At 41.2% G+C, this 13,136-nt stretch overlaps 1 protein-coding gene across 1 annotated transcript in view; it reads right to left on the reverse strand.

Annotated features, from left to right (window-relative positions):
- Window positions 1-8,154, reverse strand: part of LOC117435127 (phosphatidylinositol phosphatase PTPRQ-like) — a 42,214-nt gene extending 34,060 nt beyond the window's left edge. The window contains exons 1-9 of the mRNA XM_059002777.1: window positions 7,179-8,154; window positions 6,230-6,540; window positions 5,710-5,834; window positions 4,523-4,863; window positions 3,624-3,884; window positions 2,675-2,985; window positions 2,265-2,304; window positions 968-1,228; window positions 69-329 (exon numbers count right to left, since the gene is read on the reverse strand). Of these exons, the coding sequence (XP_058858760.1) occupies window positions 69-329; window positions 968-1,228; window positions 2,265-2,304; window positions 2,675-2,985; window positions 3,624-3,884; window positions 4,523-4,863; window positions 5,710-5,834; window positions 6,230-6,540; window positions 7,179-7,251 (1,984 nt within the window). The 5' untranslated portion in view covers window positions 7,252-8,154. The remainder of the gene's footprint in view (window positions 1-68; window positions 330-967; window positions 1,229-2,264; window positions 2,305-2,674; window positions 2,986-3,623; window positions 3,885-4,522; window positions 4,864-5,709; window positions 5,835-6,229; window positions 6,541-7,178) is intronic.
- Window positions 8,155-13,136: the final 4,982 nt, after the last annotated feature.

Raw genomic sequence — 13,136 nt, forward strand, 5'->3', positions numbered from 1 at the left:
CAAAGCATGTTAAGAAGCAGGGGAGGACTACAGTGTTCTAAATTTAGAAAAATATCTACAGTACTCACTCGTCAATATAGATTTATTAACAGAGTCTCCGTCTGTCAAGTTATCTGCAGCCCGTGCAGTGACACTGAACATGTAGAAAGACCCAGCTGTCAGATTAGTCACAGTAATGGATTCGCTGTTTGCTGTCAGATTTCTGTCCACTCCAGTCCCCTGTACCTGTACTCTATAGGAGGTGCTATTGCCTTGTGGTTTAGTCCAGCTGAGAGATATGGATGTGGTGTTGACACTAGTGACATTGAGGCTGCTGATGATGTCAGGCTCTGTGCGTGCAAGAAAGGGGGCAATATATAAACAACATTTTCTTTTGAATTAACTGCATATTATTTTATAGAAAACCATTTACATTGATTACAGGGTCTGCAGTGGTAACTGTGTCAGACGCTGTGCGTGCAAGAAAAGGGAAATCGTTCATATAAAAAATAAATAAAAGCTAATGAAAAGACTGCAGTATAGAGCACGTCTCGTCACAACCGGATCAGTGGTTTTAAGTGGGCCCCAGCTCATCAACACTGATGCTGGTTTGATGTTGGTCACATTCACATCTTTCACAGCGTCAGGTTTAGTCAGGGTTCACTAACACATTCATGTTTTTTTAACCATTTATCCGATTGAAGGTTGTTTGCTATTCTATACACAGACCCTGTGTCACCATACGGCCCTTAGTCTAGGTATGTGACACCTGTGTTTAACCAGGCCTTCCCCACGCCATCACTTCCTTTTAGAGACAAAACAATTCGGTTCCATGTGATTATGCTTTAAATATGGGCGAAATGAGCAATAGGAATGTCTGAATATTACCTGTAAGAATACGTTGAACAAATCAAACGTTTCAAAGCATGTTAAGAAGCAGGGGGGGACTACAGTGTTCTAAATTTAGAAAAATATCTACAGTACTCACTCGTCAATATAGATTTATTAACAGAGTCTCCGTCTGTCAAGTTATCTGCAGCCCGTGCAGTGACACTGAAGGTGTACAAAGACCCAGCTGTCAGATCAGTCACAGTAATGGATTCGCTGTTTGCTGTCAGATTTCTGTCCACTCCAGTCCCCTGTACCTGTACTCTATAGGAGGTGCTATTGCCTTGTGGTTTAGTCCAGCTGAGAGATATGGATGTTGTGTTGACACTAGTGACATTGAGGCTGCTGATGATGTCAGGCTCTGTGCGTGCAAGAAAAGGGAAAATTGTTAATTTATAAAATAAACAGAGGCTGACTAGAAGAGTGCAAGTTTCTTCAGAACTGGATACAGTAAGTCATCTGCTTGATCTAGTAGCACCTCAGAGTTACGAACACCAAACTTATGAACTGACCCATCTACTGAACACCCCACTTTAAGTCGGAAGTATGCAAATCACTCAACTCAACTATGCGTGCAATGCAACTAGATAGGCACTGCTATAAGTGGCATGCTGGTCACGAAGGCAAAATTATTGTACCAACAAATCTGTCCCGACAAAGGTGAGGCAGATTTTTTTATCTGTGTTTTTGCTAAAGTTACAATTTCAATGGTAACTTAAATTTAGCCTTTTTCCATTTATAGTATCATTTTAAAGACTAGAACCATAACAATATCAGTATTGCATTCTGTGCTGTATCCTTGTATTATTCTTCAGATTGAGGGTGTAGATAGCAGGTGTACACATGTATTATAACCATTGAAAACTGATTTTCAGAGTGAAGAGGAAAATTATTGAATTCTAGCGAACTTTATATCTGATGTGTTATGTGTGTATCTTGTATGTATATATACATTTAATTGAATGTGAGGTGCCTTTGAGACTGTAGCAAGCAGTGATTGCATCAGCTGCAGTTGGTCCTCGGGGTTGTGAACAACAGTGTTCCCCCATCCCCAGGACACCAACTTTGATAACTCTGAGTCTGTCTCTGTTCTGATTCTATCTTGTGCTGTGATAACGAAGGATTGCCTGAGACAGGAGAGAAGTTACACCACAGTCGACACCCTATCAAATCAAAGGATTTACACCCTGGCCCCAGGAAAGAACTGCCCAGGACAATTCTTGTGCTACTGGCCATCCCATTGTTCTACTGAACTTTCTGGTAACACAGACACCAGTCACACCCTACTTTCCAGCTTGTACAAACTGTATAAATATCAACTGTAAAACCACTTGTGTTAACAGTCTCTTGTAGACTCTTCCCTTGTATACATTGATTAAAATATCTGGATAATCAACCTGAATCCTGAGTCTCTTTGGATAGAGGAGAGTAAATCCACTACAAGAATTACAGGCATTTCACACGTATGAACAACCTGCATACCCAAGGTGTTCGTAACTCCAAGGTTCGACCGTATTTTAAAACTCAAAACTGTGACGTATGGTTGACTTCACGATATCTCCTTTCCTCTTGGCATAACATTTTTGATGTCAATTTATAATCCCTGGTTTACAAACAGCCTTCATAGTAAAACCAACTCATATCCTCTGAGCGAGGGAGGCCCAGAGTTCGTACAGGAAACTGTTTCACATTGAAAAGACAAAGGAAAGAAGTTATACCTGGCATGATCTACAATGTCACCATCTCAGAGCCTTGGGTAATGTGTGCAGAGTCACTGAATTACCCACCTGGCACAGCAGAGCTATACCCACAGATTAGTCAAGCAATAATACAATCTGTCCTGTTTTAAACACTTACTTGTATATTTGATAATGGTAACAGTGTCTCCTTCTGTCAAGTTATCTGCAGCCCGTGCAGTGACACTGAAGGTGTACAAAGACCCAGCTGTCAGATCAGTCACAGTAATGGATTCGCTGTTTGCTGTCAGATTTCTGTCCACTCCAGTCCCCTGTACCTGTACTCTATAGGAGGTGCTATTGCCTTGTGGTTTAGTCCAGCTGAGAGATATGGATGTGGTGTTGACACTAGTGACATTGAGGCTGCTGATGATGTCAGGCTCTGTGCGTGCAAGAAAGGGGGCAACTTATAAACAACATTTTCTTCTGAATTAACTGCATATTATTTTATAGAAAACCATTTACATTGATTACAGGGTCTGCAGTGGTAACTGTGTCAGACGCTGTGCGTGCAAGAAAAGGGAAATCGTTCATATAAAAAATAAATAAAAGCTAATGAAAAGACTGCAGTATAGAGCACGTCTCGTCACAACTGGATCAGTGGTTTTAAGTGGGCCCCAGCTCATCAACACTGATGCTGGTTTGATGTTGGTCACATTCACATCTTTCACAGCGTCAGGTTCAGTCAGGGTTCACTAACACATTCATGTTTTTTTAACCATTTATCCGATTGAAGGTTGTTTACTATTCTATACACAGACCCTGTGTCATCATACGGCCCTTAGTCTAGGTATGTGACACCTGTGTTTAACCAGGCCTTCCCCACGCCATCACTTCCTTTTAGAGACAAAACAATTCGGTTCCATGTGATTATGCTTTAAATATGGGCGAAATGAGCAATAGGAATGTCTGAATATTACCTGTAAGAATACGTTGTACAAATCAAACGTTTCAAAGCATGTTAAGAAGCAGGGGAGGACTACAGTGTTCTAAATTTAGAAAAATATCTACAGTACTCACTCGTCAATATAGATTTATTAACAGAGTCTCCGTCTGTCAAGTTATCTGCAGCCCGTGCAGTGACACTGAACATGTAGAAAGACCCAGCTGTCAGATTAGTCACAGTAATGGATTCGCTGTTTGCTGTCAGATTTCTGTCCACTCCAGTCCCCTGTACCTGTACTCTATAGGAGGTGCTATTGCCTTGTGGTTTAGTCCAGCTGAGAGATATGGATGTGGTGTTGACACTAGTGACATTGAGGCTGCTGATGATGTCAGGCTCTGTGCGTGCAAGAAAGGGGGCAATATATAAACAACATTTTCTTTTGAATTAACTGCATATTATTTTATAGAAAACCATTTACATTGATTACAGGGTCTGCAGTGGTAACTGTGTCAGACGCTGTGCGTGCAAGAAAAGGGAAATCGTTCATATAAAAAATAAATAAAAGCTAATGAAAAGACTGCAGTATAGAGCACGTCTCGTCACAACTGGATCAGTGGTTTTAAGTGGGCCCCAGCTCATCAACACTGATGCTGGTTTGATGTTGGTCACATTCACATCTTTCACAGCGTCAGGTTTAGTCAGGGTTCACTAACACATTCATGTTTTTTTAACCATTTATCCGATTGAAGGTTGTTTGCTATTCTATACACAGACCCTGTGTCACCATACGGCCCTTAGTCTAGGTATGTGACACCTGTGTTTAACCAGGCCTTCCCCACGCCATCACTTCCTTTTAGAGACAAAACAATTCGGTTCCATGTGATTATGCTTTAAATATGGGCGAAATGAGCAATAGGAATGTCTGAATATTACCTGTAAGAATACGTTGAACAAATCAAACGTTTCAAAGCATGTTAAGAAGCAGGGGGGGACTACAGTGTTCTAAATTTAGAAAAATATCTACAGTACTCACTCGTCAATATAGATTTATTAACAGAGTCTCCGTCTGTCAAGTTATCTGCAGCCCGTGCAGTGACACTGAAGGTGTACAAAGACCCAGCTGTCAGATCAGTCACAGTAATGGATTCGCTGTTTGCTGTCAGATTTCTGTCCACTCCAGTCCCCTGTACCTGTACTCTATAGGAGGTGCTATTGCCTTGTGGTTTAGTCCAGCTGAGAGATATGGATGTTGTGTTGACACTAGTGACATTGAGGCTGCTGATGATGTCAGGCTCTGTGCGTGCAAGAAAAGGGGAAATTGTTAATTTATAAAATAAACAGAGGCTGACTAGAAGAGTGCAAGTTTCTTCAGAACTGGATACAGTAAGTCATCTGCTTGATCTAGTAGCACCTCAGAGTTACGAACACCAAACTTATGAACTGACCCATCTACTGAACACCCCACTTTAAGTCGGAAGTATGCAAATCACTCAACTCAACTATGCGTGCAATGCAACTAGATAGGCACTGCTATAAGTGGCATGCTGGTCACGAAGGCAAAATTATTGTACCAACAAATCTGTCCCGACAAAGGTGAGGCAGATTTTTTTATCTGTGTTTTTGCTAAAGTTACAATTTCAATGGTAACTTAAATTTAGCCTTTTTCCATTTATAGTATCATTTTAAAGACTAGAACCATAACAATATCAGTATTGCATTCTGTGCTGTATCCTTGTATTATTCTTCAGATTGAGGGTGTAGATAGCAGGTGTACACATGTATTATAACCATTGAAAACTGATTTTCAGAGTGAAGAGGAAAATTATTGAATTCTAGCGAACTTTATATCTGATGTGTTATGTGTGTATCTTGTATGTATATATACATTTAATTGAATGTGAGGTGCCTTTGAGACTGTAGCAAGCAGTGATTGCATCAGCTGCAGTTGGTCCTCGGGGTTGTGAACAACAGTGTTCCCCCATCCCCAGGACACCAACTTTGATAACTCTGAGTCTGTCTCTGTTCTGATTCTATCTTGTGCTGTGATAACGAAGGATTGCCTGAGACAGGAGAGAAGTTACACCACAGTCGACACCCTATCAAATCAAAGGATTTACACCCTGGCCCCAGGAAAGAACTGCCCAGGACAATTCTTGTGCTACTGGCCATCCCATTGTTCTACTGAACTTTCTGGTAACACAGACACCAGTCACACCCTACTTTCCAGCTTGTACAAACTGTATAAATATCAACTGTAAAACCACTTGTGTTAACAGTCTCTTGTAGACTCTTCCCTTGTATACATTGATTAAAATATCTGGATAATCAACCTGAATCCTGAGTCTCTTTGGATAGAGGAGAGTAAATCCACTACAAGAATTACAGGCATTTCACACGTATGAACAACCTGCATACCCAAGGTGTTCGTAACTCCAAGGTTCGACCGTATTTTAAAACTCAAAACTGTGACGTATGGTTGACTTCACGATATCTCCTTTCCTCTTGGCATAACATTTTTGATGTCAATTTATAATCCCTGGTTTACAAACAGCCTTCATAGTAAAACCAACTCATATCCTCTGAGCGAGGGAGGCCCAGAGTTCGTACAGGAAACTGTTTCACATTGAAAAGACAAAGGAAAGAAGTTATACCTGGCATGATCTACAATGTCACCATCTCAGAGCCTTGGGTAATGTGTGCAGAGTCACTGAATTACCCACCTGGCACAGCAGAGCTATACCCACAGATTAGTCAAGCAATAATACAATCTGTCCTGTTTTAAACACTTACTTGTATATTTGATAATGGTAACAGTGTCTCCTTCTGTCAAGTTATCTGCAGCCCGTGCAGTGACACTGAAGGTGTACAAAGACCCAGCTGTCAGATCAGTCACAGTAATGGATTCGCTGTTTGCTGTCAGATTTCTGTCCACTCCAGTCCCCTGTACCTGTACTCTATAGGAGGTGCTATTGCCTTGTGGTTTAGTCCAGCTGAGAGATATGGATGTGGTGTTGACACTAGTGACATTGAGGCTGCTGATGATGTCAGGCTCTGTGCGTGCAAGAAAGGGGGCAACTTATAAACAACATTTTCTTCTGAATTAACTGCATATTATTTTATAGAAAACCATTTACATTGATTACAGGGTCTGCAGTGGTAACTGTGTCAGACGCTGTGCGTGCAAGAAAAGGGAAATCGTTCATATAAAAAATAAATAAAAGCTAATGAAAAGACTGCAGTATAGAGCACGTCTCGTCACAACTGGATCAGTGGTTTTAAGTGGGCCCCAGCTCATCAACACTGATGCTGGTTTGATGTTGGTCACATTCACATCTTTCACAGCGTCAGGTTCAGTCAGGGTTCACTAACACATTCATGTTTTTTTAACCATTTATCCGATTGAAGGTTGTTTACTATTCTATACACAGACCCTGTGTCATCATACGGCCCTTAGTCTAGGTATGTGACACCTGTGTTTAACCAGGCCTTCCCCACGCCATCACTTCCTTTTAGAGACAAAACAATTCGGTTCCATGTGATTATGCTTTAAATATGGGCGAAATGAGCAATAGGAATGTCTGAATATTACCTGTATGAATACGTTGTACAAATCAAACGTTTCAAAGCATGTTAAGAAGCAGGGGGGGACTACAGTGTTCTAAATTTAGAAAAATATCTACAGTACTCACTCGTCAATATAGATTTATTAACAGAGTCTCCGTCTGTCAAGTTATCTGCAGCCCGTGCAGTGACACTGAACATGTAGAAAGACCCAGCTGTCAGATTAGTCACAGTAATGGATTCGCTGTTTGCTGTCAGATTTCTGTCCACTCCAGTCCCCTGTACCTGTACTCTATAGGAGGTGCTATTGCCTTGTGGTTTAGTCCAGCTGAGAGATATGGATGTTGTGTTGACACTAGTGACATTGAGGCTGCTGATGATGTCAGGCTCTGTGCGTGCAAGAAAAGGGGAAATTGTTAATTTATAAAATAAACAGAGGCTGACTAGAAGAGTGCAAGTTTCTTCAGAACTGGATACAGTAAGTCATCTGCTTGATCTAGTAGCACCTCAGAGTTACGAACACCAAACTTACGAACTGACCCGTCTACTGAACACCCCACTTTAAGTCGGAAGTATGCAAATCACTCAACTCAACTATGCGTGCAATGCAACTAGATAGGCACTGCTATAAGTGGCATGCTGGTCACGAAGGCAAAATTATTGTACCAACAAATCTGTCCCGACAAAGGTGAGGCAGATTTTTTTATCTGTGTTTTTGCTAAAGTTACAATTTCAATGGTAACTTAAATTTAGCCTTTTTCCATTTATAGTATCATTTTAAAGACTAGAACCATAACAATATCAGTATTGCATTCTATGCTGTATCCTTGTATTATTCTTCAGACAGGAGAGAAGTTACACCACAGTCGACACCCTATCAAATCAAAGGATTTACACCCTGGCCCCAGGAAAGAACTGCCCAGGACAATTCTTGTGCTACTGGCCATCCCATTGTTCTACTGAACTTTCTGGTAACACATACACCAGTCACACCCTACTTTCCAGCTTGTACAAACTGTATAAATATCAACTGTAAAACCACTTGTGTTAACAGTCTCTTGTAGACTCTTCCCTTGTATACATTGATTAAAATATCTGGATAACACTATGTAACACAATTTTTGTTCCTGGGTAGTAAGTGTTATTTCCTAATTGCTAATGCCTCAAAAGTATAGAAAATGGCTATTATTCCCCACAAACTTTGCTTTTGTGACCAGGACAGTGATATTTTGAAATTTACCTATTTCCAATGAGAAAACGGGCGAATGTGTCTTTTCGTTCACATAAAGTCAGAAAAAAACATATGAATCCAAATTAACATGTATTTATACTAAAGTAATACATAAATGACTACAAAATATTTAGAAGTGAGTAGTTTTTCGAGATTTACGATTATACTGTAAATCACTTTCACGAATCAGCCCCCAAATGTAGTCTCCCATCATGTTCTCGTTATACTGTCCTTGGTAGCGCCGTTCAAAGTCCAGTATATCCTGGTGGAAGCGCTCGCCTTGCTCCTCCGAGTACGCTCCCATGTTCTCTTTGAATTTATCAAGATGAGCATCAAGGATATGGACTTTGAGGGACATCCTACAGCCCATTGTGCCGAAGTTCTTCACCAGAGTCTCAACCAGCTCCACATAGTTTTCGGCCTTGTGATTGCCCAGGAAGCCCCGAACCACTGCGACAAAGCTGTTCCAAGACGCTTTCTCCTTACTAGTGAGCTTCTTGGGGAATTCATTGGACTCCAGGATCTTCTTTATCTGTGGTCCGACGAAGACACCGGCTTTGACCTTTGCCTCAGACAGCTTAGGGAAGAAGCCTTGAAGGTACTTGAAGGCTGCCGACTCCTTATCTAGAGCTCTGACAAATTGTTTCATAAGGCCCAATTTGATGTGCAGTGGTGGCATCAGCACCTTCCGGGGGTCCACCAGTGGCTCCCACTTGATGTTGTTCCTCCCCACAGAGAACTCGGTCCGCTGTGGCCAGTCCCGCCTGTGGTAGTGCACCTTGGTGTCCCTGCTGTCCCAAAGGCAAAGATAGCAGGGAAACTTGGTAAAACCGCTTTGGAGACCCATCAGGAATGCCACCATTTTGAAGTGTCCTATGACCTTGATGCCATCTCAGAAAAATGCAGATATGTATCCACTTAGGCAGCTGGAACTAAACTGAACTGGTGGGCTTAAGGCCCCTGTATTTATACTACTATTTATATTACTGGAAAGTTCGAGACAGTTCTAGAAGTTACTCCAAGTTTACTCAGCACTGAATCTATCTGGAATGTTCTGGAAAATAGGTAAATTTCAAAATATCACTGTCCTGGTCACAAAAGCAAAGTTTGTGGGGAATAATAGCCATTTTCTATACTTTTGAGGCATAAGCAATTAGGAAATAACACTTACTACCCAGTAACCAAAAAAAATAAAAAATTTGTTACACGGTGTAATCAACCTGAATCCTGAGTCGCTTTGGATAGAGGAGAGTAAATCCACTACAAGAATTACAGGCATTTCACACGTATGAACAACCTGCATACCCAAGGTGTTCGTAACTCCAAGGTTCGACTGTATTTTAAAACTCAAAACTGTGACGTATGGTTGACTTCACGATATCTCCTTTCCTCTTGGCATAACATTTTTGATGTCAATTTATAATCCCTGGTTTACAAACAGCCTTCATAGTAAAACCAACTCATATCCTCTGAGCGAGGGAGGCCCAGAGTTCGTACAGGAAACTGTTTCACATTGAAAAGACAAAGGAAAGAAGTTATACCTGGCATGATCTACAATGTCACCATCTCAGAGCCTTGGGTAATGTGTGCAGAGTCACTGAATTACCCACCTGGCGCAGCAGAGCTATACCCACAGATTAGTCAAGCAATTACACAATCTGTCCTGTTTTAAACACTTACTTGTATATTTGATAATGGTAACAGTGTCTCCTTCTGTCAAGTTATCTGCAGCCCGTGCAGTGACACTGAACATGTAGAAAGACCCAGCTGTCAGATTAGTCACAGTAATGGATTCGCTGTTTGCTGTCAGATTTCTGTCCACTCCAGTCCCCTGTACCTGTACTCTATAGGAGGTGCTATTGCCTTGTGGTTTAGTCCAGCTGAGAGATATGGATGTGGTGTTGACACTAGTGACATTGAGGCTGCTGATGATGTCAGGCTCTGTGCGTGCAAGAAAGGGGGCAATATATAAACAACATTTTCTTTTGAATTAACTGCATATTATTTTATAGAAAACCATTTACATTGATTACAGGGTCTGCAGTGGTAACTGTGTCAGACGCTGTGTGTGCAAGAAAAGGGAAATCGTTCATATAAAAAATAAATAAAAGCTAATGAAAAGACTGCAGTATAGAGCACGTCTCGTCACAACTGGATCAGTGGTTTTAAGTGGGCCCCAGCTCATCAACACTGATGCTGGTTTGATGTTGGTCACATTCACATCTTTCACAGCGTCAGGTTCAGTCAGGGTTCACTAACACATTCATGTTTTTTTAACCATTTATCCGATTGAAGGTTGTTTGCTATTCTATACACAGACCCTGTGTCATCATACGGCCCTTAGTCTAGGTATGTGACACCTGTGTTTAACCAGGCCTTCCCCACGCCATCACTTCCTTTTAGAGACAAAACAATTCGGTTCCATGTGATTATGCTTTAAATATGGGCGAAATGAGCAATAGGAATGTCTGAATATTACCTGTAAGAATACGTTGAACAAATCAAACGTTTCAAAGCATGTTAAGAAGCAGGGGGGGACTACAGTGTTCTAAATTTAGAAAAATATCTACAGTACTCACTCGTCAATATAGATTTATTAACAGAGTCTCCGTCTGTCAAGTTATCTGCAGCCCGTGCAGTGACACTGAAGGTGTACAAAGACCCAGCTGTCAGATCAGTCACAGTAATGGATTCGCTGTTTGCTGTCAGATTTCTGTCCACTCCAGTCCCCTGTACCTGTACTCTATAGGAGGTGCTATTGCCTTGTGGTTTAGTCCAGCTGAGAGATATGGATGTTGTGTTGACACTAGTGACATTGAGGCTGCTGATGATGTCAGGCTCTGTGCGTGCAAGAAAAGGGGAAATTGTTAATTTATAAAATAAACAGAGGCTGACTAGAAGAGTGCAAGTTTCTTCAGAACTGGATACAGTAAGTCATCTGCTTGATCTAGTAGCACCTCAGAGTTACGAACACCAAACTTACGAACTGACCCATCTACTGAACACCCCACTTTAAGTCGGAAGTATGCAAATCACTCAACTCAACTATGCGTGCAATGCAACTAGATAGGCACTGCTATAAGTGGCATGCTGGTCACGAAGGCAAAATTATTGTACCAACAAATCTGTCCCGACAAAGGTGAGGCAGATTTTTTTATCTGTGTTTTTGCTAAAGTTACAATTTCAATGGTAACTTAAATTTAGCCTTTTTCCATTTATAGTATCATTTTAAAGACTAGAACCATAACAATATCAGTATTGCATTCTGTGCTGTATCCTTGTATTATTCTTCAGATTGAGGGTGTAGATAGCAGGTGTACACATGTATTATAACCATTGAAAACTGATTTTCAGAGTGAAGAGGAAAATGATTGAATTCTAGCGAACTTTATATCTTATGTGTTATGTGTGTATCTTGTATGTATATATACATTTAATTGAATGTGAGGTGCCTTTGAGACTGTAGCAAGCAGTGATTGCATCAGCTGCAGTTGGTCCTCGGGGTTGTGAACAACAGTGTTCCCCCATCCCCAGGACACCAACTTTGATAACTCTGAGTCTGTCTCTGTTCTGATTCTATCTTGTGCTGTGATAACGAAGGATTGCCTGAGACAGGAGAGAAGTTACACCACAGTCGACACCCTATCAAATCAAAGGATTTACACCCTGGCCCCAGGAAAGAACTGCCCAGGACAATTCTTGTGCTACTGGCCATCCCATTGTTCTACTGAACTTTCTGGTAACACAGACACCAGTCACACCCTACTTTCCAGCTTGTACAAACTGTATAAATATCAACTGTAAAACCACTTGTGTTAACAGTCTCTTGTAGACTCTTCCCTTGTATACATTGATTAAAATATCTGGATAATCAACCTGAATCCTGAGTCTCTTTGGATAGAGGAGAGTAAATCCACTACAAGAATTACAGGCATTTCACACGTATGAACAACCTGCATACCCAAGGTGTTCGTAACTCCAAGGTTCGACCGTATTTTAAAACTCAAAACTGTGACGTATGGTTGACTTCACGATATCTCCTTTCCTCTTGGCATAACATTTTTGATGTCAATTTATAATCCCTGGTTTACAAACAGCCTTCATAGTAAAACCAACTCATATCCTCTGAGCGAGGGAGGCCCAGAGTTCGTACAGGAAACTGTTTCACATTGAAAAGACAAAGGAAAGAAGTTATACCTGGCATGATCTACAATGTCACCATCTCAGAGCCTTGGGTAATGTGTGCAGAGTCACTGAATTACCCACCTGGCACAGCAGAGCTATACCCACAGATTAGTCAAGCAATAATACAATCTGTCCTGTTTTAAACACTTACTTGTATATTTGATAATGGTAACAGTGTCTCCTTCTGTCAAGTTAGCTGCAGCCCGTGCAGTGACACTGAAGGTGTACAAAGACCCAGCTGTCAGATCAGTCACAGTAATGGATTCGCTGTTTGCTGTCAGATTTCTGTCCACTCCAGTCCCCTGTACCTGTACTCTATAGGAGGTGCTATTGCCTTGTGGTTTAGTCCAGCTGAGAGATATGGATGTGGTGTTGACACTAGTGACATTGAGGCTGCTGATGATGTCAGGCTCTGTGCGTGCAAGAAAGGGGGCAACTTATAAACAACATTTTCTTCTGAATTAACTGCATATTATTTTATAGAAAACCATTTACATTGATTACAGGGTCTGCAGTGGTAACTGTGTCAGACGCTGTGCGTGCAAGAAAAGGGAAATCGTTCATATAAAAAATAAATAAAAGCTAATGAAAAGACTGCAGTATAGAGCACGTCTCGTCACAACTGGATCAGTGGTTTTAAGTGGGCCCCAGCTCATCAACACTGATGCTG

The sequence above is a fragment of the Acipenser ruthenus genome, chromosome 28, assembly GCF_902713425.1.
Source record: "Acipenser ruthenus chromosome 28, fAciRut3.2 maternal haplotype, whole genome shotgun sequence".
Taxonomy (NCBI): domain Eukaryota; kingdom Metazoa; phylum Chordata; class Actinopteri; order Acipenseriformes; family Acipenseridae; genus Acipenser; species Acipenser ruthenus.